Source organism: Arachis duranensis, unplaced genomic scaffold (assembly GCF_000817695.3).
Source record: "Arachis duranensis cultivar V14167 unplaced genomic scaffold, aradu.V14167.gnm2.J7QH unplaced_Scaffold_232525, whole genome shotgun sequence".
Taxonomy (NCBI): Eukaryota; Viridiplantae; Streptophyta; class Magnoliopsida; order Fabales; family Fabaceae; genus Arachis; species Arachis duranensis.
In genome coordinates this window covers 728,594-755,266 of record NW_026264851.1, presented here as the reverse complement: position 1 = coordinate 755,266, position 26,673 = coordinate 728,594, and the positions used below count along the sequence as shown (strand labels likewise).

General features: G+C 30.8%; 3 protein-coding genes across 3 annotated transcripts; 2 read left to right on the top strand and 1 right to left on the bottom strand.

The window, feature by feature from the left end:
* The first annotated feature begins 2,044 nt into the window (after positions 1-2,044).
* On the top strand, positions 2,045-8,833 carry LOC127744103 (ATP-dependent helicase rhp16-like). The gene is made up of 16 exons (XM_052256375.1): positions 2,045-2,463; positions 2,924-3,073; positions 3,415-4,292; positions 4,632-4,754; positions 4,851-4,924; positions 5,013-5,073; positions 5,216-5,365; positions 5,451-5,536; positions 5,716-5,785; positions 6,362-6,490; positions 6,618-6,848; positions 7,395-7,499; positions 7,574-7,726; positions 7,974-8,062; positions 8,178-8,258; positions 8,339-8,833. Exons 1-16 carry the CDS (start codon positions 2,430-2,432, stop codon positions 8,409-8,411), a joined length of 2,487 nt encoding a protein of 828 aa, XP_052112335.1. The 5' UTR covers positions 2,045-2,429; the 3' UTR covers positions 8,412-8,833.
* Positions 8,834-11,956: 3,123 nt separating this feature from the next.
* On the top strand, positions 11,957-13,760 carry LOC107462084 (uncharacterized). The gene is made up of 2 exons (XM_016080651.3): positions 11,957-12,344; positions 13,174-13,760. The coding sequence occupies exons 1-2, from the start codon at positions 12,056-12,058 to the stop codon at positions 13,545-13,547; spliced, it is 663 nt and encodes a 220-aa protein (XP_015936137.1). The 5' UTR covers positions 11,957-12,055; the 3' UTR covers positions 13,548-13,760.
* Positions 13,761-16,879: 3,119 nt separating this feature from the next.
* Positions 16,880-18,223, bottom strand: LOC127744081 (mitogen-activated protein kinase kinase kinase 18-like). The gene has a single exon (XM_052256352.1). It carries the CDS (start codon positions 18,139-18,141, stop codon positions 16,888-16,890), a length of 1,254 nt encoding a protein of 417 aa, XP_052112312.1. The 5' UTR covers positions 18,142-18,223; the 3' UTR covers positions 16,880-16,887.
* Between the last annotated feature and the right edge of the window lie 8,450 nt (positions 18,224-26,673).

Genomic DNA, 26,673 nt, shown 5'->3' with positions numbered 1-26,673 from the left:
TCACTCCATTCCTCATTTGAAATCCATTGTGATGAAGGCTTTGTGATATTAGTGGTGGAAGGGACCGAGGAAGTATTGGATTCCGTTTTACTATGTGGGATGAATGTGGGCTGTTTAGTTATTGAAGGAGATTGTGAAGTGGGATGAGCCCAATTATTGGATCTGGCACCGCTCCAGCCCAAACGGTTAGTATTTTCATTTCGTCTTCCTCATGGGTGCGTTCCTTCTGCACGCCACGCTTCATTCCTTGACTCTAACATCATGGCTCTATCCATCAGCGCCTGGAGGTTTTCAAACTCGGCAACTCTCATCTCCGCTTTGATCGAGGGTTTGAGTCCTTCATGGAACATGCACAACAAGGTATTTCCCCCCAAATGTCTATGTGCCCTAGCCGCTATCTCAAAGTCTCTCCGATACTCCATAACCGACCCATGCTGTCTCACCTGCAATAATGGCGCAAGAGGATTCGCATCTGCACCAGGCTCAAATCGTTTGAGCAAATCTTGTTTAAAACGAATCCATGAAGGGAAGGTGGATTGAGACTCCCACCATTCAAACCATGTTAAAGCTTCCCCATGAAGTGCAAGCATTGCGTACTCAAGTTTCTCTTCCACCTGAATCTTTGATATGCGAAAATAACGATCCATTCGAACCAACCATCCGCTCGCATCGAGCCATCAAACGAAGGAATGTCCACTCTACGATTGAGATCACCCCTGTTTGGAGGTGGATCTCACTGACGCCCGCCACTCGGATCGTTGATGTGCGAGTTCCCACTGCTCGAATCCTGTTGTGGGATTCGCATTACTAATTCATCCATCCTTTGCATCATCGTTTCCATTATTCTGTTTTGTTCAGATCGAAACTCATTCAACTGTTTCTCCAGACTCTCAACCCGATCCTCCATCGCACCTCCGCTGCGTGTGGAAACCATTCACAGGAAGAAGCCCAGATCGAACTTCTGATACCGTAAAAAATGCATTATTTTTTTCTCCAACTCTAACTATAATAAATTATAAATTATTTTATAATGAATTACATTAAATTTCAAATTAAGTATATTATTATACATATTTTTGTTTCATAATTTTTTTTTCTATACAACAAGAACACTAATGATGTTAGATTTTTTCTACTCATTTTTTAATTTTTTATTAAAATTTTTTCTTTCTCTTCAAAACTGATGGATATGTGTATGTATGAATATCTCTATCTCTATGTGATACACTAGAATAACAATAATAATTTAATAAATTTTCATGAATCATAGAAAAAAAACATTTACAGCTAAACTTGTTTAGATCAAGCAAAAAAAGTTATTTAAAAATCTAAATATCGCTACAAATTATAAAGGAGAACATTACTTAAGGTAAAACTTGCCTATATCAAGCAAACAATTATTGGAAAAATCTAAATATTGCCACAAATGTATGAAAATAGAATTATTTATTTGCTGAGAATCCGTCATGATAATTAATTATTTTCCCATAGGCCCCCATGAATTGTTAATTTTATTTTCAGATTCATGAATCATCAACACTGTTAAAATAACTATGCTCAAAAAAGCATTTTTAAAATAACTTTTAAATTGTTTAATGGAGTGCGATTTTGTTAAAAACCAGTCTTAAAAATTAAAATAGTATATTTATTTGTCAACGACAAAAAATACTAGTGTAAAATAATTTGAAACTATAATTTTTAAACAAGGAAAAATGATCTATACTATCATGGTTATCTAGTGTCAAAACAACGCTTATCTACTGTCATTTCTAATTTTTATTGAATTTCAATTGGGCAACAATGTAAAATTGATTTATGCATAAAATATTTTCTCATTACAAAATGAAAAATATGGAGTTTAAAAGAGTAATTAATTAAGCAATTAATTTATTAAAATACCAGGGCAGTAAAGAGAAAAGTCACGCACTGTCACACAATTTGAATGTCATACTCAAATATGGCAATTATTGAAACTCGGAAGAGGTTGGGAGATATAAAAGCGATGATGCATCAGAACGACGCCATACGAGACAAAACGTGGAAAAGCAAACCCACCGTTCACACAGTACATAACGATAAACCAACAGACCCTAACCGTTGAGAACGCAGACCCTCATTCACAACGTGTGCCCCCATTGAAAGTCAAATAAATCATTGGCTCAGAGCGCGCCAACTCAAACTCTCTTCGGTAGTCCTTACCGCAGTGGAACCGAACTCCTTACGCTTGGCCAGTGGCCACTTAGTAGTAGTTAAAAAAAGGGCACTTACTTAGTTCCCGCCGTTTAAGTGACAGAAACCGAAACGCTGCCAGCATTCTCTGTGCACAAAGTGGGCGTTCTTTTTTCACTGCTCAAATCGTTTTCTCCCTCTATTGATCGTTTGAGAATTCTTCAAATCCGAAACCCTAATTCTCTCCGTCGCGTTCGTTAATGGTGCTTCATCCTCGTCCACGCCGTTCCAATGGTACAGTTTCCTATATTCTTTATCTCTCGCAATTTTCGTTTTTCTATTTCGTATCATTTCTTTCCACTGTGTGTGGTTTGAATTTAGATTTTCGAATTGCGACTGTCTTATTTGCTGAGAAAAGTGCCTGGATGATGGGAGAAAGTGACCGAATAAAGTGAATGTTCCGAACTTTTGACGTCATTTTCTCTTGCCTTTCTTCTTTGTTCGTTTCTTGAATATGTATCGTGTCTTTTTTGTTTTGTTTCTTTTTTGCTTTGTTTCACGCGGAATGTGCGTTATTTATATTCTTGGTAAATAATTTTGGCGATGGAAAGTTTGAAAACGAGAACATGAAAGGTGCTTGATGTTAACTTTTTTTTTTTTTTGTTGAACCAGCAAGCTTTGTTGCTGTTAAATGGTTTGATTGGTTTCGTAACACTGATTGGTTGTCATTGTTGTGTGTGAATTGGTAAAACAGGGAACGACCAGCAGCCTGTAGCTGAAGCTGAAGCTGATGGCCAAGGCACCAGTGTTAACTATGCAGATATTCACACCTTATCTTCTGATTCTGATTCTGATTCTGATTCTGATTCTGATTCTATTGTATATTCAAATTCTAGTTACGAAGGTATATTGTCTTCGTCTGGTTAAATCAGTGAATGTTTTCATTTTATGATATGGGCTGCTTGGTTTTCGAATGTGAACTTCCTCTATTTTGAAGCAAAATGACGCCACTTAAATGTTTGAGGATCTTTACACATGAATTTCCATGAGATGGTGTGTACCTCTGCATAAGGTTATGGTTTAACCTTTGACAATGGAATTGGATACAGTGTGAATGAAACCAGAGTAAAGTTTCCAAGGAATTTATTTCCTGGAATCTTTTGAACAAAAACGGAGACTTTACATACTGCAATGAGATATTAATCCTGATAGCTTGTCTTAAACAATAAATAAAATTTCATGCAGGATTGCTAGATAACTTCAATCAAGAACCAGGGTCAAGTAGTAGCAGTTGTGACACTTCTGATTATTATGAACATGGAAAAAGGCAAAAGCCAAAGTTCAGTAATGCAAGAAGTTCTCATGTGAAAAATAGAGGACCAAATGATGTTGATAGATGGGAAAATGACCAAGAAAGATGGATTGATGAGAATTTTTCAGAAGATGCTGACTTAGATAATCAGAATGAAGTATTGACAGAAACTGCTGAGGCATCTTCTGATCTGACTATGCCTTTACTTAGGTACCAAAAGGAATGGTTAGCCTGGGCTTTGAAACAGGAAAATTCTGATACTAGAGGTGGCATCCTTGCAGATGAAATGGGAATGGGAAAGACGATTCAAGCAATAGCACTTGTCCTTGCCAAACGTGAATTGATGCAAAGTAGTTCTGCACCAGCTGAACCCATACTATCGCATTCACCTTCTTTATCTGGAATCTTGCCTGCGATCAAAGGAACACTTGTCATTTGTCCTGTTGTCGCTGTTACTCAGTGGGTTAATGAGATTGATCGGTTTACCATCAAAGGAAGCACCAAGGTGCTCGTTTATCATGGGGCAAGGAGAGGGAAGAGTATTGAACAGTTCTTGGATTATGATTTTGTGATAACTACGTACTCTACTGTTGAGTCTGAGTACAGGAAGTTTATGATGCCTCCTAAGGAAAAACAATCAAGGCAAGTTAAGAAGAAAACAGAAGTCACTAGAGGGATGTACAAAGAAGGTGTGAGTAAGATGTCTTGTAGTGAAAATGAACTGAGCATGGACGCAGAAGATGCAAATGCCACACACAGGGGTATGTCACTTCTTCATGCTGTTAAATGGCTGCGGATTATATTGGACGAGGTCAGTTGTGTTGCAAATTGTATTGTGTTATGCTTTAGAGCTCCTGGTAATTTTTCTTTTAAAATCTATCGAGACATTTTATATCCTTCTGTTGTTTCTAATTTCTCTGTTCTTGACTATTGCCGACTTATTCTTTGATAGAAAATAAAAAATGAAGAAAATATGGTTATGGCTTGAAGCCGTAATGCAAAATTTTTCAATTTTGTAACGTCACTTTTATATAGAATATAATTTGACATTTGTTGCCAGCACTAACTGTAATCTTGATTGCAATGTACCGAACTTCACTTAGGCTTGACTCTACTATTTTATTGACTTTTTTTAATATGTAAATAATAGGCACACTACATAAAGTCCAGACATAGTAACACAGCAAAAGCAGTTCTTGCTTTAGAGTCTTCCTACAAATGGGCTTTAAGTGGCACTCCCATTCAGAACCGTGTTGGAGAACTGTATTCTCTGGTAAGTTTGCGGTCCTTTTTTTGTTATAAAAGTTCGGTGATCAAGTTTATGTTTTGAAGATATTATAATTTCTTAATTGCAATGCCATGTATACAGGTACGGTTCCTGCAAATAACTCCGTATTCATTTTACTTGTGCATGGACTGTGATTGCAGGACCCTTGATCACAGGTGTGTATAGTGGTTAGACTTATATGTAGTTATCTGGATTTATTACTAAAAGATCAACTATGTTTGTTATCCTGATGCCTTTGTACAGCTCCAAACAATGTCCAGACTGCAGCCACAGTTCAGTTAGACATTTCTGTTGGTGGAATAAAGTAAGTTCTGCATTTCATTAGTCTGTGTTGTGCTCACCATATTAAAGGATAAGACTGACAGAAAACAAGTCCATGATTTTGTAGAAAGTGTTTCAGTAGAAAGTTGACATGTTCTGTTTTATTTACTTTTAATCTTGATTAGTATGTTTCCACACCAATTCAATCCTCTCTAAGTAGCTATGGGCGGGGTAATAGAGCTATGGTCTTGCTTAAACACAAAGTTCTGAAGAACATACTACTAAGGCGCACTAAAATAGGCAGGGCTGCTGATCTTGCACTTCCTCCTAGAATTGTAAGTTGTTTTATCACGGGGTTAACTCTTGAATTTTTACCATTGATAGGCAGTAAGTTTATTTCTTCATGGTCTCTCTTTGCAGGTCTCACTGAGAAGGGATTGTCTGGATATAAAAGAGCAAGACTATTATGAGTCATTATACAATGAAAGTCAGGCACAATTTAATACGTGAGTCACATTCTTCTTCTCTTCGTCTCAGTAAAATTCTTCTTTTAAAATAGGATATTTCCTTCTATTTTAATCCGGAATACAGTTCCAAAAGTCCTAACTCCTAACCAAATATTTTCATTTTTTGTTTGCCTATGTAATCTCGGCTTAGTTTTGTTGGTATGCTTTCTCCATTTCAGGTATGTCGAATCTAATACACTGATGAATAATTATGCTCATATATTTGATCTTCTCACACGGCTGCGTCAGGTGAACAACTACTCTACCAAAGCAAAAATAATGTTTCTTTTGATCACTGTGATGCATGTTACGTATTCCCTATTTTGTATGTAGAAGAATGATATGGTTTATGATCATGCCATACTATAATATTCTCTATGTTGAATCACAGAGATCTGAGTTTTTAAATTTCTCTAACTGTTTTGACTTTTTCCAATCATTCTAATCAGCATTTAACTTAAAAACCTTTGTAAAGTACACTTCTAGAACATCACAAGATAACATTTAGTCAATTTTTTTGCAAAAAATCTCAATAATATGTAAAAAGGACAATGTGCTGTGATATTGCATTAAGTATTTTAATCTGCGAATGACTTGTGTGAAATATCTTATCAAAAATCAGTTCAACGTTATTAAAGTATAATTAATCATTTATTTGAAAGAATAATTAATGTATGGTTACTCATTTTGAAAAAAAATAAATGTTATATGCTTTTCATTTTTTGCCTCAGACCTTATATTTCATGTGGAATATTGGGAATCTTCTCTTGGTCTTTGTTGAAAAATTACGGATACATTTAGTATTAATATTGCATAAATGTTCAGGCTGTTGATCATCCATACCTTGTGGTATATTCTCAAGCTGCAGCACGACAAGGTGGCCATGTGGCTAGTAATTCTACTGCTGAAGAACAAGCATGTGGCATTTGTCATGAACCAGTGGAAGATCCTGTGGTAAGTTTGTCTTTTCTTCTAAGTATTCTTAATGTTCTTATCATTTTATTTTTCTGAACTCGTTCTGTATTTAGAAGAGTAACTATTGCTAATTTTAGTGTGTGGATGGTACTTGTCACCATTTTAGGTTACCTCTTGTGAGCATAGATTTTGCAAGACATGCTTGATAGATTTCTCTACTGCTTTGGGACAAGTATCATGCCCTTCATGCTCTCAATTACCTACTGTTGATTTAACTTCCCACAAGGATGTTGGGTACCAGGCAAATAAAACCACTATTAAGGGATTCAGATCCTCAAGCATTTTAGACAGAATTCAGCTTGAGAACTTTCAGACAAGTACTAAAATAGAGGCTTTGGTATGTAATGTTTTCTTTTCAAATTTCAGTTAGCATCGGCTTTGTTGTATCAATGTTTTGGTTTCATGTTCTAGAACTCGAATATTAGGATATAAGGTAACCTTCGGACTGTTAAGGGCTGTACAAGTAATGCTGGCCTGCCAGGTGGTTTCATATGATGAATATGATGGTGATTGATGAGAAGTAACAATCTGAAAGGGCTGAATTGGTTTGTGCTGCTGAGGAAAATTCAATTGTAGCATGCTTGTTAGTTGTTACTTTTGTTAGAATAAGATTTGGTTTGGTTATATGCTTTTTTGCTTTGAGAAAATTGTTTGTGCATATGTCTACTGAAAGATCAATCTACTGAAAGTAATGGTCATTAAGTTTCTTATGTTGCCTGGGAAGGGAAGGAGAAAGTGTGAAAGGCTAGTTTGCCAGGAGGCAGAAAGAATGCTTATATAGTTGCTGGATAAACAATTAGTGTTCAATCTTAATTTGACTGCTCTATGCTTACCGTTTACAATCTTATATTATATTGACCCGGAATAAGTTGAATGGTTGCAGCGAGAAGAAATAAGATCTATGGTCGAAAGGGATGGTTCTGCCAAAGGGATTGTTTTTAGTCAGTTCACATCATTCTTGGATCTAATAAACTTCTCTTTGAATAAGGTGAATTTAATTGTTTCCTTCTGTTTATTAGCGAAAATACATCAGAGGAAGATAACATGATGTGTTAATTACAGTCTGGGGTGTCTTGTGTTCAATTGAATGGAAATATGACAATGACTGCCCGAGATGCTGCCATTAAGAGGTTTACCAATGATCCAGACTGCAGGATTTTTCTCATGAGCCTGAAGACCGGAGGCGTTGCACTCAATTTGACTGTAGCATCACATGTGAGCTATTCCTCATTTTGATATCCCCCTTTGTGATGTTTTACATGGTTGACATTGTGCGTTGTAGTTCTACCTTCCTTATACTTTTCTTTTAAAATAGTTCTTTAAATTATCTTGTAATTGATGGATGTGGCATTTTTGTTCTTGTTGGTTTTTGGACTTTCTCTAGGGTCATTTTATCCATTCTCTGTTTCTCTTCGTCTTTGCTAAACCTATGTTAATTTGTGGCTTAATTGGGCACGATCAGGTTTTCCTTATGGATCCTTGGTGGAACCCAGCTGCGGAGCGTCAGGCTCAAGACAGAATTCACCGAATAGGACAATTTAAACCTATAAGGTATTGCTCCTTGCGCTTAATTTTTCCCAATCAGAAAATGTAAAAATGAATGAAATACAGATAGGTTGGTGTCGTCCTCTTCTGAATGGTCTCTGACATCCATTTTCATGTATAGAATTGTGAGATTTATAATTGAGAACACTGTTGAGGAGAGGATTTTGAATCTGCAACAGAAGAAGGAACTAGTGTTTGAAGGGTAAGTGTGATGTAAAACGGTGTAGAAGTTTCTTCATTTTGTAACATACTATCTCTAATTTTTTCTCCCTCTGTTAACAGGATTATAGGTGGCTCTTCTGATGCTCTGGGAAAACTGACGGAGGGAGACTTGAAATTCCTATTTGGTACATAGGTAGGTGCCGGCTTCTAATTTGGTAGGAGGATTTGTTGAAGGCCTTCCTGCTATCCATTTTGCAGAACTAATTTTTAGGTAGAAAAATTATGAGACCCCACAATTATGCCATGCATTCTGTGGCAACCCGATTATTTTTGAAAGTTTATGGTGGCAATGTAAATGCATTAGCTGTAAATACACATGATAGGGTATACATATTTCTCCGCTGTGCCTTTTGCCTCTGCCCATGTAAATGCGGCAGTGTGCCGTCGAGTGTCAGTGGGGATTTTGAAGCTCTGAATATTCTAATTCAATCTTCCCCGCGGAATAACGGGGCCCCAATTGTAATAATTTTCAGAATTTCAACGTAAAGCATATTCACGCCAGAAGATTTTTTGTTATCCCCATGAGTCCGTTATTTGCGTCAGATATTACAGACTAAAGAGATCCTGATTTAGTTCATTCTTTGAATGGTTTGATTATCCTTTTGCTTTTCAATATAATTGTTTTTTTATTTTATTTTATTTTGTTTTGTCAAACCCTGTGTGGGAGAAAATTTGCCATGTGTGGCTTCAATTTGTTTTATTTTATTATCCCCACTCCTTGCGTACATAGTTAACTCCGGATCTTTTCCTATGCGGACAGTTAGACAGTTAACTTAGATCAAACCAGAGAAAATGCATAGCATGTCGACTGCGAAAGGAAAATGGTCGTTCTATATTGGTCCAAATAATAATAAAGAAGAAAGGAGAGAGTTGGGACTTTGGACTTTGGAGGACGGGAACTGGGAAGATAGGTATTAGTCTATTAGGCTGCCAGCGACAGATAGGAAAACTGAGATTAAATTAAGTTTTAGTATTATATTTAGTATAAAATATAAAAATTAAATTATTTTTTAATATATTATTTAATTTAAAATAAATATAAAAATAAAATAAAATAAAAATATTTACTTAATGTTCATAATTATTATAAAAAAATTAGTTTGAGTAAAGTCGTTTTTGTCTCCAACGTTTGGGATAAGTTTTAAAATTGTTCCTAACGTTTCAATCGTCCTATTTAAGTCCCTAACGTTTTAAAATTGACTCAATGTTGTCCTGCCGTTAAGAATCCGTTAACAGAATTGACGGCGGGACAAAATTGAGACGATTTCAAAACGTTAGGGACTTAAATAAGACGAAAACGTTAGGGATAAAAATGATACTTAGAAATAAATTTTAATTTTATCTTTCAATAATATCAATTTTTTACTGTACATGGTATTCAATTATTTTTTAATCACATCTAAGTAAATTACATTTAATTACATTACTTTTATTCTAAATAAATTTATTTTTTTAATAATTTTACACTTAAAGTAATGTCATTTTTTATAAATAAATAAATTTTACACTTTTATTCTAAATAAATAATGTAATGTGATTAAAATAAAAGTGTAAAATTATAAAAAAATTTATAAGTAATGTGATTAAGTAATAAAAGTAAAATTATATTATTTAGAATGAAAGTATAAAATTTATTTATTTATAAAAAAATTACATTACTTTAAGCGTAAAATTATAAAAAATTAATTTATTTAGAATGAAAGTGTAAAATAAAAAAATATAAGTAATGTGATTAAGTAATGAAAGTAAAATTACATTATTTAAATAAAAGTGTAAAAGTCATTTATTTATAAAAAAATTATATTACTTTAAGTGTAAAATTATTAAAAAATTAAATTATTTAGAATAAAAGTGTAGAATTATAAAAAAAAATTATAAATAATGTGATTAAGTAATGAAAGTAAAATTACATTATTTAGAATGAAAGTGTAAAATTATAAAAAAAATTAGTTTATTTAGAATGAAAGTGATGTGATTAACTGTAATTCACTTAGATGTGATTAAAAAATAATTGAATACTATTTACAGTAAAAAATTGATATTATTGAAGGATAAAATTAAAATTTATTTATATGTATCGTTTTTGTCCCCAACGTTTTCGTCCTATTTAAGTCCCTAACATTTCGAAATCGTCTCAATTTTATCCTGCCGTCAATTCTGTTAACAGATTTCTAACGGCAGGACAACATTGAGTCAATTTTGTAACGTTAGGGACTTAAATAGGACGATTGAAACGTTAGGAACAACTTTGAGACTTACCCCAAATGTTGAAGACAAAAATGATACTTAACTCATTTAGTTTTTATCTCTAAAAATTTAATTTTTTGTGAATTTTAGTTCAACTTTTAATTATCAAATATAATACCGAATTTCAATTCTTCGATCTCAGTTTTAATATTTGAAAATAAATACAAAATTAAGAATGTAATAAGAAATTAAAATTTTATACTTTAAAATTAAAATTTTAGTTCAATTCCTAATTATTAAATATAATACCAAATTTTAAATCTCAGTTCTAATATCTAAAAACAAACACGAAATTAAGAATGTACTGCAACTATGCAAGTAGTTTTGAAAGTTGAAACTAGTTACTACTAGTCAACAACACAACACATTTAAACCCCCACTCATCCAGAGTTCTAGACAACCCAAAGAGAAACCCACACTCATCTAATAATTATTTATTTATATTATATATTATATTTTTTGTATAAAAATATTAAAAAAATGAAAATATCAAAAAAAAATTATACTATAAAATACTAAAATTTAATTTTGATGTATCAACTATATAAAACAGTTTTATAAGTACATCTAATTATATAATAATACATTATCAAAAATAACTTTTTGATATATTAACTGCGTAAATAATATTTAAAAGAATAGATGTAATTAAATAAGTATATAAAGTTTTTTATATTGTATCAAAATTAAATTCAAAATAATATACATAAAAAGATTTAGTTAACTTGTATCTTAAATTATTATTAGTAAAGTTTTTAAGTAATTTTTTAATGAATACAAAACAAATATATTAAAGATTTAATTTTTTTATATCTTTAATGAAAACTTTTTTGTTTTATAATTTTAATATGTCGTTTTAGGATATAAGTTAGCTAAATATTACATAAAAAATAATAATAAAACATTTTTTGTATTTTTAGTTTATGATATTAAAAACCCATCAACACAAGGCGAGTGTACCGTGTACCATTATGGGATCGACCTTTTTTCCGTGACTTTATGCAACCCACTTTTATATATATAAAAAAATAATTGATAAAAATAAAAAATATATCATAATTATAAAAATATATAAAAAAAATACAAACACTGTTTCTTTTTATTTATAACTTACAATAGTTGATATTCTAAATAAAAAAGTTTTATTTATACTATTAAAAAAATTCTTACATGCTATTTATTTATTTTTCTATTTTCTCTTTTATTTTATTAATTCGATGAACAAAACTTATATTAACAAAGTTTTTAATCATAAAATCTATAGTTATTAATGCTACAAGTTGAATAAGGACTTATTTAATTTTATTACACTAATTTTTTTTTAAATGTTGATTTAAAAGAGACAGAAAAAATTCAATATTTAAACATTTGAATATTTGACGCGTGTTTTTTCTTAATTCCGCGTATTATAGTAGAATTTGCTTCTATGACTTGTTAATAATTGAGAATCTACTCGTTGCCAAATTCAATTGATCCTCAGAATCCGAAATTGGAAGTTTTCTAGGGTTTTAACAGAACAAAAGAGAGAAGATGTTGCACCTTCTATATGGAGTGATATTGGGAGAGGCAATTGTGATACTGAGCTTTCTGTTCAAGTCCCCACTGAGGAAGGTTGTTATCGTCACCCTTGATCGTCTCAAGCGCGGTAGGGGTCCCGTTGTGGTGAAGACGGTGGCGGGTACCGTGGCTGTGGTGCTCGCCTCCTCTCTCTACAGCATATCTGAGATCAGGAGCCGCATGTTTGATCTTGAAGCTGGCGTCATCAACCCCACCGACCAAGTCCTCTTGTCAAAACACATTCTAGAAGCTTCTCTCATGGGTATTCCTATTTATTCTATGCTCTCTCACTGAATTTAGTCTTTTGATTTTTTTTAATGGGGAATTGAATTATGAAACGGGTATTTTGTGGGTATGGTTTAGTGTTAGAATTAGAATCTAGCTAAAACGTATTCTGATTTTTTGTTTCTTGAGCGGAACAATTTGCCGATTTGGGATAGCAAAAAATTTGCATATGTTGATTGCTGTTGAATTTTGGTTCTATACTTCTGTGTAGATATTATTGAATCATTCAGTGTTTTCAAGTTCAGTTTCCATTGGTTGTTTTGCTTTAGTTGGTGGTATTCTTCCCTGAAGGAATTGCTGGATCCAGGGTTCAGTTAAATTTAAATAATAAAGCTCTACCTTTAAAGACTACGTTTAGTTTTGAGAACATCATAAGATAAGATAGTGAGAACAGGCCACAAAGGACAAAGACACAAACATACTGTTTTTGTGTTTTGTTAAACTGAATATAAAATAAAACAAATAATAAAAAGTTTAATTTATTTTCTTTTTTTTTCACACAAAATTTAGAATAAAAAATAAAATAATAAAAGATATAATTATGAAAATTTGATAGTGATAATAAAGAAAAAAATAAAAAGATAAGTTGTTTCTGTGTTTTTTATGTAAACAAAAGGACACAAAATATACTAATTCTATGTCTCAGAACACAAGGTCTGTCCATGTCTCACTTGTGAAACACGATTTTGTGTCTCTGTATCTATGTTTTAGTGTCCTATCTTTATAAACAATCGCAGTGCTAGCGATGGATACCAAAAGTAGCCCTCGGTTTAGTTGATGATTTTTAGTGTAAATGATGTGTGCAGGGTTTGTGCTGTTCCTCGCTCTAATGATAGACAGATTGCACCATTACATTCGAGAGCTTCGTGTACTTAGGAAGGCCATGGAGGCTGCAAAGAAACAGAATCGGAGTTTTGAGGAAGGTAAAACTGTCCGTGCAGAGGAACAAAAGGCATTGATGGAAGAAATCGCCACAATGAGATTTGAAGTAAAGCAATTGGAATCCGAATGCGAGGCGAAAAGAAGCAGGGTGAAGGCCTTGGAAGGTGAGGTAGAGGCTCTTAAGAAGCAATCTGAGGGTCTACTTTTGGAATATGATCGCCTCTTGGAAGATAATCAGAATATTCGGAGTCAGTTGGAAGGTACTTCTTCCCATGTTGATAACAAAAAGAACATGTGAATGTGAATGTGAATGTCCAAATATGAATGCCGCAAAGCAATTTTTCTCCTTTTCATTTGGCTGCTTCCTTTTGGAAGGCGCATGCTATTTATATAGGGAACTAGAATACTTGAGTACAGTATAAATGTATTCAAAATTTTGTTTATAAATCATGGTATGTTATGCGTTTTTTAGCGGAAGTAAGAGTTTGAAAGGAACTTATGAAGTAATTAACATTGAAGGAAGTATATTGTGAAAGCTAATAGAGATTAGTCTGCAATTTACAACTCTTTCCTCTAGTAATAGTAATTCATAAAAGTCTTTTGTCTGTTTGTAACCCTGGTTTAAAAAACAGAAAAGCAAATGTGAAGCAGCATAGTTAAAATATTGTGCCTAATAGATAGGGTGATTAAAAACTATTCTAGTTCAATTCTAACTCATATTGAACTGGTTTTGAAAAGTTAAAATTCATGCTAACTCGTATGCCACTGTGATCAGTGGAAGTTTTCATTTCATTAGTTTCTTGCTTAGCCATCTATTCCACTGGATATTCAAATCACTCTTGTGTTGTCATATACAGCGCAGAAATACAATACGGGCTTTGGATTATAGGCCTGTTATAAGACCCAACATATATTAGTTTTGATTGGGCATAATAAGTGGGCCAAATTGAATATAAACTGACCAAAAAAAATATTGATGCTCTTTTTAAGCAAAGAAATTAATAACAGCTGAGGTTTGGTACAGATAGAGAGGATTTGTAGGTTTCTTGTCAAGCTGTACCAGAGTTCAAATATCAGAAGTGGAAAATAGGATCCTTTCTAGTTCTAGTGTGGGTGAGTGTAGTAAGACCAAAAAGAAAAGTAAAGAAATTAATAGTAAACACGTGGTATTGTAATTTCTTTGTGTAGCAGGTAAGAAGGGTGATTGAGAATTTGAGATGGATAAAGACATAACTTGAAAATACTATGGGATGCTAGTTCTCAACTGTGACAATGTTGGTTGATGGTTTTTGGATAATTTGAATCAGATGGTTACTTCACTTAGTTTTTCTTTATCAATGACTCAAAATCGTGTTGTTTTGTGGTACCTATAGTCATAGGAATTCGATTATCAGAGTTGATGAGAATTTGTCATATAAATTACATTAGTTTGTATCTTGTTTCTGTCATTCTGTGTAGCCTTGCTCACCTCCCTATAACTCTTTCTTCCTTTTTTGCTTTTTTACTCAAAAATAAATCAACAAGGTAATCCATATTGACAAATAATAATAATAATAATAATAATAATAATAATAATAATAATAATAATAATAATAAAGTTGACCAAATTACTAATAATAATAATAGTTAATATTGAATTTCCTTTGGTAAAGTATGTAGGTTTGACCAAAGATAAATGTAAATCATGCATGAGACTTCAACATAGATCGTTCATTTTAAAAAAAAAAAATTAATTTACCATTTGGCTGGGTATGCCATTGTGTTTTTTATGGCTACAAATTTATAAGGTTGAAGCATGCTTAAAGCAGATTCTACCTATTTGTTCTCGGCACCTCTATCTCCATGCGGTTCAAAATTGTTCTCTTTTCTTTTACTTTTTCTATTGCGTAACCTCTCTAGCAAATTGCCACATATTCATTTCTGGCACACGCACTTACAACTACAAATCTAGAATTCCCATATCCATATCCATATGTGACAATCAACACAAGAATCCTAATCATTTACAGAAAAATAAATAAAACTTGAGCTTATTTGTATGGATGTGCTTAAAAGAACAAATACAACTTCAATTCTCAACAATTTGAGCCCAAAGTTGGGCATAGATGCTCTTCCCAAGAGGGGCATCACAATAGTGTCAATATTATAGTCTTTATAGTCTTATAGAAGCCTTAGGTAATAAAATTAAAAATACAAGAATTCGAATTTTGAAAGTGCCTTGATTGACCAAACTAACATTCACAAATTTTAAATCGTGGCCAACTACAACAACTGTATCTATTCTCTAACCACACAGAGATCAAAAGTTTGATTTATATTTAAATTGACTAGCGGGGGTTGACCAAATCACACTACCCCAAAGTTTTTCAACTTGTCCTATTTGCATTATCATAATTTATATTATTATTATTAGCATTATCTTGGTGTATTGGAATTGACAGAAAACCCACCAAACGTAATATTTGATGCATATTCGCTTTGCTTTAAAAGCTGGGACCTGTTGTGTAATGCAGGTTTGGTAAGAGAAGGAGGCACAAATTCATGAGTAGATTTACCTTCTAACTAATTGGAAGGTTTGGAGATTAATTATAGACCCACCATTCACCAAGTGCCAGTGCCTAGGGCTGATAAATAGTGTCCTCACGATGGCTAAAGAGAAAATAGAACCACCAATGGGAACAAATATTGGGACATTGCACTAACCTTGGTTCCCTAAGTTTTAATGTCACATTGAATCAACCAACACAAATAAAGAATATTAGGTTTGTGTGTGTTAATTCTCATGTATAGTATGCTATAAAGCTAACCCAATTGTGTGGCCTCCCCTGCCCACCATATTCTATTTCTCTCACTTATTATTATTATTACCATTTAACTATTTCACCCAACTGAAAAACTTTCATTTATATACTACCAATAGAAATGCATTCTATATCAAAAATAATTGGAAGAGAAAAATATAAATTAAAACCCCAAATGAGATATACAAAAGATAATTGTTAGACTATGGACTCAACTACTCCGGTGTCTGCTTAAGTTATCATTTAAAAAAAGGGAATTTAATCGGATGATGATGTAATTGTTTTTTGTTTTTCACATCAACACTATATATATTATTTGCATGAGTTTGTGTAAGGGGTTCATTTTTTTCGATTCATCAATTTTTTTTAATTTTAAATTATTCAAAAAATAAGGGTTAAAAATTTATCTTATAATAGAAGTTGACTAATTAAAAATATATTTTTTAATCTCTATACTCATTCTATTTGTATATAAAAGAATCAGGGACGGACGTTTGGCAAAAGAAGACAATGACTCCTCTAATTTTAATTTTTTATATATAAATATAAATTATATGTAAATTTCAATTTAACTATTCTTAAAATTTTATTAGTCTTATTTTATTATATAAATATTTTTTATCCCTTCTAATATTTCTATAGCTCCACTTCGGAAAAGAATGTCTATCAGACACTAATTCTGTTATTATTAAATTAAACTATGAACCTTACTTTCTCTGCACTTACTATTATTAGATAAAAAAGCATTTAACTGTTGTGAAAACACTTTATTAAAATCTAATAGCACGTTGAGAATTAAAAAAAGGAAGAAGTTCAATTCAATGTGTAATTGAATTACTATAAAATATCTAATGTCAAAGGATGCATTTTCTGAAAATTGACACTATTTACTACAACCCTAACATCCCTACATTTAAAATCCTCATAAAAACAACTATTAATTCTACAATTACTATTAATAACATTATCATCGTCATTATTATTATTATTATTATGATTACTTTTCTCCACCTCACACCAACAATCAATAGCTGAATTTGAAGCTATCATTGATCCACCAATGCAAGAACAAGAACTCTCGTTATTGTTATTCCCTCTAGTTGTGATCCAATTCTCACTTTCCCAATTCCAATTGGGGTCACCAGAACACAAAGCCAGCTTCTTGATCCTATCAGAAGCGGAATGCACACAACATGTTTGAACAAAATCCCCAGCAATGGGGCATTCTGATTCCTCCACAGAATTCCAAAATCCTTGATCAAGAATACTAGTAGGAGACCATGATGAACTATTGGATTCCCCAAGAACACAATCACCATCTTTGGAACTGAATTCCCCAAGAAATGGATGATTCAGCAATTGGCTAGCACTCCATCTTTCTCTTGGATTCCTCCTAAGACACTTCTCCAAGAAATCCTTTGCTTCTTCAGAAAGAAACCCCGGAATCTCAGGAACCTCACCGGAATATCCAACATGGTACAGCATTGAAACAGGGTCCTTAACTTTAGGCCATGGTGAACTACCAGTGGCCATCTCAATCACAGTGCATCCAATTCCCCAAACATCACAAGGGTACCCCTGCTCCTCCCCCCGAGCCGCCTCCGGCGACATGAAAGCCGGGGTGCCAGCCAGTGGCACCCCGGCTGACTCATTTAGGCTCTTTGCTAATCCGAAGTCAGCAATTTTGACACAGTTACCTTCACCAACAAGGATGTTACTACCCTTTATGTCACAATGCACCAACTCTCTTGAGTGCAAGTATTCTAGCCCCTTTAAAACTTGCTTTGTGTAGTGTGCGATCGCTGGCTCCAGGAGGCGGCCACCGTGGCTAGAGAGTGTTCCATGGGGCATATACTCCATGAAGAGGTTGAACATGAGCTTGCTTTTCTCTTTTGTGATATCAAAGCCTTTGTAGGTTACTATGTGTGGTGAAGAGAGTGAGGACAATATTTTTTGTTCTCTTTGGAGGTGTTGTGATTGTGAGAGCTCTGCTGACTTGACGGCACAGACGGCGGCAGAGGTGGTGGTGCCAGCTAGGCATACGGTGGCTGAGGAGCCTTGGCCTATGATTTGGCCTCTAATCCACTCCATCTGTTTTGTGTTTTTTAATTGAGAAAAAAAAATATTGAAGAGTGGATTTAGAGGCTCTGTTTTTGGTGCAGAGTGCTGCAGAGTCTTTGGTAATGTTATTGCAGCCTTTATATATAGTAAGAGAGATCGGAAGGCACTTTGAGTTTTGAAGTTAAGAGGGTCCTTTTATTGGTTGGTTTACTTAATTGGTTATTTGGTTGGCACTTTCTTTTTCTCTCTCTAGACTTAGAAATATTTTTAATTTGTTTTAAAAGAAAATGAAATTTTAGATGATCCTGGAGCCACAACAAATTATATGAAATATTATACTTTAAATTAATTGTCTTTTGTAAAGACATGTAATCATATGGCATCATATGAATACAAATAATTCTTTGAGTTTTATCTATTGGAAGTACCAATCTTGCACTATTATTTTCACACAATATTTTATCTAAATCACTTATTTTATATATTTTTTAAAGTATTTTTTTATTATTTTATTATTCTATTTTTATTATTAAATTTATATTTAACATTATGTGATATAAAATTTCAGTTTTAATTTTATTTTTTTCATATGATTTTATTTTTATATAACTTGTAATTTTCTTTTATAGATGTTAAAATAACTTCTTCACTCCAATAAAAAAGGAGGAAGTTTTAGTAAGAGTAAAAATAAAAAACAATAACAAAACATATATAACACATTTTATATTTATTTTTTATTTCTACTTACTATATCATACACAATAAAACACTAAATATTAACTATACAATAATTTCTTTGGCATTGTCATTAAAATTAGTGTGAATTAGAATTTTATTACTATTCACCACATAAAAAAAAATATTTTTATTCACTTGGAGCTAATAAGAGAACAAATAAAGAATAAATTATCTAATCGTAATTTTAGTGATTAGGTTGTGTAAAATTAACATTTAATATTAACAAATATTTATTATTATCGTTATTTTAATATTCATTCTCTTGTATAAAAAATTATATTTTGAACCATTTATCCAAATATTACAATTTTGAAATAAGTATTTCTATAACTAAAAATTCAAATACAAAATAACTTATTTATAAGTTATTATTAATAAAAAAAATTATATTTTAAAAATTTTTTAAATTTATTTAAATTGTTTATCCAAACTGAACCAAAGTCTAATTTATATTATTTGACATGTATTATTCAAGAATTATATATTTTATCCATAGCACTAGTATTTGTATAATTAACTAACCTTCAATTAATTTTGTTTGAACCTGATCAATTCATTTTTATTATAGCTAAAATTCTGAGTAATTTTTTTATTAAAAAGTTTGTTAAATGCATTGTTTAATATTTTAAAACTAGAAGCTTTTGAGTAAAAAAAATGTTCAATGGGCTAAAAATTTCAAAAGAAATTTAATACTGTAAATCTTAATCAATGCTTCTAGTAAAAATTATTTAAAAAAAAAAGAGTGAATTATTTAAAGCATCTCAATCTTGGTATCTCATTAATAACATTAAAAAAAAAGAATTGAAAAAAAAAATCAAATGTTACATTAAGTACACTAAATAACACAACTCGGGAGTTGTAATTTTTTTTTCTGGTTCCTTTTATATTAGGTTACTATCCCTTGGAGTGAGAGTATAAGACGTGCTCAAATTTGGGTGGCTAAGGGCTTCTTAGTCGGTAATGGATTGGATAATGTGCACGTGTACAAGTTTTAAGCTTTTAAGCCTTCTGAGTGTGAAAACAGTGAATTAATTCAGATTTGGATTTGAATTTAGTTTGGTGCAATTTAAGGGGTTAGTGAGGTTAGAATTTTGGTTAGGTAAGTTTAGATGGACAATCAATAGGGTTGGATTCCTTGCTTTGTATTGCATACTTAGCTAGACTCAAAAAAATTAATATAGGGTGGGTTGAACCACCAAAATAGTTCAACTTCAGTATCTATTGTTTTATCTTTTTCTTTATGTTTTTTAATGGAACTTGGTGCTAATGTGTGAACACATATTAAGCTTGACAAATTACAAGTCTTTATGGTTGAGCAAAGAGTATTAGTCAACTAATGAAGGGGCATGGTTTCGTTACAAGTCAAAATCCATTAAGAGAAAATATTCATTTCATTTTGCCTTGTTCGTTGTAACTTAATTATTATGCTTAATTTTGATCTGCCTCCACTAACAATAATATTAGTGGTTTCTATCTTTCTATTATAATTTATAGAACATTTAACAATCTTTAATTTTGGTTGGCATTATGGCTGTTTTCACATATTTGACTAGGTGATATTTGATTTGGATCAAAATTTTTTAAATTGAGGAAATAGTTTTTTTTTTCGGTTGACTCTAGTTGTAAATATATTGATCCTTATCTTTGAAATAGTTTCCTTTCTCTAATTATTTAAATTGTAAGCAGATCTATTAATTCTTTTTTCCAACGATAAAATATTATTTTATTTATATTTTAATTTTATTCTTAATATTTAAAATATTATATTTTTACCCCAAATATTTTNTAGGACGAAATAAAATATTTAAAATAAAAACCTATATTTCAAAAATAAAATTAAAACTTAATTAAAATATTAAAAATCAAAACAGTATTTTATTTTATTTTATTTTTTCTAATGATTTAAATTGTAAGCATATCTAGTTTCCCTTTTCCAATGATTTAAATTATAAGCATTTTTTTTCTTTTTCTTTTAAATGAGCGAAGCTTCGCAACAAATATTGGCATATACGATGATAAAGTATAGAATGTCTTTCAAAGTAGATGAGCAAATAATATCTCTAGGGATGATATTTTTTGGGGTGTGACATGTGATGAATGGATATTTTTGCAGCTTTCAAAAAGTGAAAGGGTCATAATACACAATGAAAAGTGAGAATAATCGAAAAATTTGGATTGGTCAATTTAATACTAAACTAACACCATTTTCCATTTCCCACTGATTTGCAATTATAATTGCTCATAAAATAAAGTGAAACGTACTTCAAGCCTATAAGTTGTTGAAAAACTTTATCAAGCTTTTGTTCCTAGTAAGCAGAAAAAGTTTAATCCAAAAGTGCCAAATGTCATTTTACTCCATGCCCTACTTCCAGAAACTCAATCCAACATACATTAGTTAAGTCCAAAATCAACCGTTATAATGGGGGATTATTATCTCCCAAGTAAAGTAATCATTATCATTTTAGAAGTGGACACAAAACAGTAAAATGAGTACCCTCAGTTTTTATTTTAAGGCAAAGATAATTTCCATAGCTAGTAAGAAATGGTCTCATATGAAAAAAAATAAATGAGTTTTTTTCTTTTTGCCAATATGAGATTTTTTATGATAATTTATACATATATATTTGTAAAGAGTTTAAGAACAAGCTTTAATTCTAGTATAATAATTATAATAAATTTTTTTACTTAAATAAACTAGACAAAGAAAAACAAAACAAACAAAATAAAAAAACTGTTTAAATAGAGATACAGTTTTCCATTTAAGATTACTGTTAAATTCCTCTAAAAGTGAATGAAGTTTCACCATCTTTGCTATAGTGTCGGCCACTGCATTTGCATCTCTCATAATTAAATAAAAGTCAACACGCCAATTCCAATACATGATATCTCTTATTTTGAGCACCAATGGATCAATAAACCCAAAATTATCTTGGTGATTAATAACAAGATTAAACGCTTTCACACAATACGTCTCACAAATAACATCTCGTTGACTCACATCCCAGGCTAAGAGATATCCTCTTCAAATAGCAAACAATTTTTCTAAAAGAATACTATTACTCTCAATCATTCTCAAACACCCCTTTACCAACTCCCATTACAATCTCGAATAACACAAGCAAAACAAACACTATTACCAATTAATCTTGAAAGTACCAATTGATAGGAAATTTCAAAAACCATTTAAAATAGAAGAAAGAGACATACATTATAATTAAAAAATATTTCTAAACTCCTTTTCTAAAGTTAATGCCAAACAAATCACTTATCTAAATTTTCATATATTATAATCTTTTTATGTATTATTAATATATGTCTTAGAAGTACTCTTTGGAAAACTAAAAACAAAAAATAAAATTTCTTTAATAAAGTAAAACTTAGTTTTAACGTATTAAAGCTTCAATTTTTTTTCCCTCGGCTTTGTACCTTTTTTTAAAACACTTGTTAGCATAACTTAGTTCTCCTTTTTTTTTGAAGAACAATTTAACTTATGACTTAGCTTGAATTGAGTATGGAGCGCGAACTATGATATAGAAGAGATGATGATTGGACGATTGAATATGATTTTTGCTTTACTAATCAATTATAATGTTACAAATTAAAAAGGTGTCATTTCAAAAACAATCGAAAATCATTAGAATTCCAAAGGGGTGGGTGTACTTTTGACATTAATTCACTAACAACATTCTTTAACTTCACGAAACCAATTATACCTTTGATGAGTTTGGAAACACAGGTGTCCAACCTTAGGCGTGAAATCAACGTTAGCTCTCACACTCACTCACACTACTATCATCTCATACTACATTAGAAATACGTTATTACATATATTATATAATATTAATAATAATTTATATTATTAAATTAATATAATTAACGAACTTAATCGGGCATCCTACGTTACAAAATGGGATTTGGTGGTGTGAAGTAGAAGCCATATATAACGAGAAAGGTTGAAAATATTTTAAAAAGTGCTTAGAGGTTGTAAGTTGCAACTGATTTCGATTAAAGTAGCTGCATGCTAACAAATCAGAGAAAAATAATTAAGCAGGTGGGAGTGGGGAAGTTGAAAAATTGAAAATAGAAAATAGGGGGATGAACAGTTACGTGTTATTTATTATTTACGCAGCAAATTAAAAGCATAATGAGATGAAATATTAATTCTCTACAGTTACCCAATAACTGTCCAGCTACACCAGTTGGTTGGAACAGTGCAACTTACTATCATATCTTATTTCAAAAAATCGTTTAATTTTAATATGTGGTATAAACTATTTCATATGATCATTTAATTATATCTATTTTTATGACATATTTATATAATTATTATAAAAAGTAATTATTTTTACTGATACAGTAATATATAATTATATATATGTGTAAAAATATTTTATTCTGTATTAATTTTTTTTAAATTTGCAAGGTTTATATATGCCTGTAAATTGTGCACTTATGATACGTCCATTTTGTACAATATTAAAACTAAGTATTTTTTCTCAAACCATAAGATTACTATAATGATAAAAATTGAGGAAATAAAATGAATATAAAAGTAAACAATAAACCAAAATTGTTTACATCATAAGATGATCGATAAGACTTAATATTGATCAAAGTGATGAATTAATTGCAAATGTAAATGACGTGAGTTGGAAGGTAAAAATGGTGTTGGAGAAGCAAGAATGCTTAGGTCACACGCAAGTCACGTGGTCCTATTCTCGCTGTTTGTATGTGTGTGTGAAAAGGATTTTCGCATATTCATGGCAGAAAAAAGAACAAATAATGGGTCCCACATGAACACGTAGCTCGTAACACGTGTTAATTAATAGCACGTTTTTTTATATACGTCTGTGAGGACTCCAGCATTCCACGTCACCATGTGCCTCCAAAATGCTCCAATGCAATTGCAAATTTGCAATGCAATATACTGATATAGTACTTGCAGCTTATTAGCTAATTAAGATCTTCTGTTAATACAAGCGTGAATATCCATAATCCATTTATGCTCTCCATAAATTTTTCAAAGGACCACGAGGTTTATAATAAAAAATATTTATTTTGGTTCGTACTTTAATATTAGAGATTAATTAATTTTTAATTAATAAAATTTTCTTAAAATATATTTATATAATACGTTAATTATTAATATATTTTTTATTTAATTTATATAAATAAAATAATTTAAAATTATTAATATTTTTTAATTTTACACCATAAATTTAGTCAATATATTAAAAAAAATAACAAAAACATTAAAAAAATTAAACGACCCTAATAATTATCTAAAATACGAGACTAAAAAAAATCTATCAATTTTAATTGAATCTTAATAGATAAATTAACAATTTAATATATCACATAAGTTAATATTGATACTGCAAAAATATATTGATAAATGGATTAATTAATCATTCAGTCTCATAGAAATAAAGATTAAAAACCGAATTTTTTTTCTTTTACTGTAATTAATATTATATTAATAATTATCAAAAATAATTCGATGTGATCGGTCGAACTAAAACTCCAGTCACCCAATTATCAATTTAATTAGATTCGATTAAATAATTAATCTAATTAAATTTGGTCAAATTCAGTAAAAATTAATTAAAATAAATAAAGCAATTTGATCAAATTCAGTAAAACTTGATCAAACTAGACAAAGTTTATTATTTGTTATACATAATATTTTTTATTAAATTTATTATGTAAATAAAATTAAATTATATTTACAAATTAAAAAATTTATCAATTATAATATATTTTTATTTTTATGATTATAATTTTTATTTTTTTCTAAATACTTAAATAATATAATAAATATAAACTAATTAATAAATTATTAAAATTTAAAAATAATAATTATCAGTTAAATTAATAATTCAATAATCTAATAATTGATCGATTCGATTATTCGTTCTCTTGTGCTTGTACATATAAATTTTTCTTAAATAAATATTAATACTTGCAGTATAAGTAGGGATGAAAATAAAGAAGAAGAAAAATAAAGGTAAATGCAATGTTATGATTGAGGTTTGAAGAATGAAAAAACTCAAAAAAGGTATAAAGTGATGGGCAATGATGGACTTTGCCACTTTGGTTAGCCGACAAATTTAAATGTGCAGTACAAGAGTTTATAGAATGACGCTTCTTCATGTTTATTTTGCTTTGACGTTCCGTTATGATTTATTCTTCTGCTGCCAAGTGTGCCAACTCCAGCTACTAAACAAAACAGAAAGAGTAATTTTCTAAATAAATTCTCTTAACAACACCATTTATGAAAAATAAAAATAAAATTCTATTTTGGAAAATTTCAGTTCCAATTTTTTATTTGTAATTTGTCACTTGCTGAATGATGGTTCTTAAATTGCTTCAAAGAGGTAAACTGTGTACCACTCTTTCTCGCACACGCCCACAAAGTAAAAGTGCCAATGATTATATATGGAGCGTAAATAGATTCCAATTTACCATCATGCCCCTTCTTCACTCCTTTCTTCTTTCTATCCTTTTCAGTAAGACCAAAAAAACACAAGGAAGGATTTCATCATCAAACTTGGTGGCAGCTGAAATTTGGCATTACTATATAGTTGTTGATATTGAAGCAGAAGGACCAATTTGTCCGTTAATAATTTATTTTAAAATAGACAGTTCAATCTTCACCTCTCCAGGTCAGCATATTTTGCTGTTATTTTGAGCCCCAACTCGATAGAGGGATATAATTGTCATACGTTTTATAAGATGAAAATTTTAAATATATTTTTTAAATTTGAGAGACGAAAATATCTGCATTTAAAAAGTTTAAAGACCTATTTATCTTTTATTCTAAAAAAATATTTAATTTAACTAATCGTTATGTAAAAAATAATATAATCAAAATATATACTAAAATAACAGTTTACAACTATTTTTTATTGTTATTAATGTTAAATAGTAAATGTGAAGAGTATAGTAAATTAGTTCTACATCGAAAAAAATAAAAAAAAAAGTAAAAATTTTTAAAATCAGAAATTCATTAACTTAATGTCAAAGTTTAAATTAGATGTGACGTCTTCTTATTTTGTGTTCTCTCAGTTAGTTAGTAGTAACAGATGATTTTCATTAATAAACTGCTATATACGAATTTGCAATTACATAAAATGTCTTGTTATTACTTAAAACCTTATAACAAACAATATCCATAACCAAACTCTTCAAGTAACGAATTTCTTATACTTCAAGTTCTTTAATGTAAGTTAGTTAGTTAAATAGGACAGGATTATACATTAGAGTAATGTTTTTAAATATGTGAGTAAGCATCATTGTACTTATAGTGTTATGCCACACAATACTATATGATAATGCAATTCACGTCACCTCAATCTTTTTGCATAACTTGAAGTACAATTTACAACAAACTACTAATTAATCCGTCACTCGTCAATGAGATCTCTACTTTCAAGTTTCAACTTCTCTTTATCCTTCCAATACTTCAAAACATTCATGGGATCCTAAGTAGAACATTGTCCTCCCTCTACGTACTCTTATAATTATTATAAATTATCATACCTTATTTTTATTGGTCACTAGGTACCCAAGTGTTACAAGTGACAAATAAAGCAATATATAGTACCCAATCTCTGCTTTCATTCCATGTTCTCTTTTACACTTTTTTCCCCCCAATAGTTCAAAACACTTGTTTTTCTTTTGTTAATCATAGAAAGAACATTGTGTAGGAGCCTCTTAAAATATTCGGATACACTAGTGTGACAAAATGGTCAATGGATCACATTCAAGGCCGAAAGAAAGAAAGAAAAACAAAGAAACCCAAAATATTGGTGACCCAAACTT

What these genes read in the sequence shown, in the direction of transcription:
- LOC127744081 (XM_052256352.1), bottom strand. Translation starts at nt 18,141, where the DNA reads ATGGAGTGGATTAGAGGCCAAATCATAGGCCAAGGCTCCTCAGCCACC.
- LOC127744103 (XM_052256375.1), top strand. Translation starts at nt 2,430, where the DNA reads ATGGTGCTTCATCCTCGTCCACGCCGTTCCAATG. An exon ending in TTCTCACACGGCTGCGTCAG is followed by an intron (nt 5,786 to 6,361) that starts GTGAACAACTAC and finishes ATAAATGTTCAG; the next exon opens with GCTGTTGATCATCCATACCT. An exon ending in AACCAGTGGAAGATCCTGTG is followed by an intron (nt 6,491 to 6,617) that starts GTAAGTTTGTCT and finishes TCACCATTTTAG; the next exon opens with GTTACCTCTTGTGAGCATAG.
- LOC107462084 (XM_016080651.3), top strand. Translation starts at nt 12,056, where the DNA reads ATGTTGCACCTTCTATATGGAGTGATATTGGGAGAGGCAATTGTGATA. An exon ending in TCTAGAAGCTTCTCTCATGG is followed by an intron (nt 12,345 to 13,173) that starts GTATTCCTATTT and finishes TGATGTGTGCAG; the next exon opens with GGTTTGTGCTGTTCCTCGCT.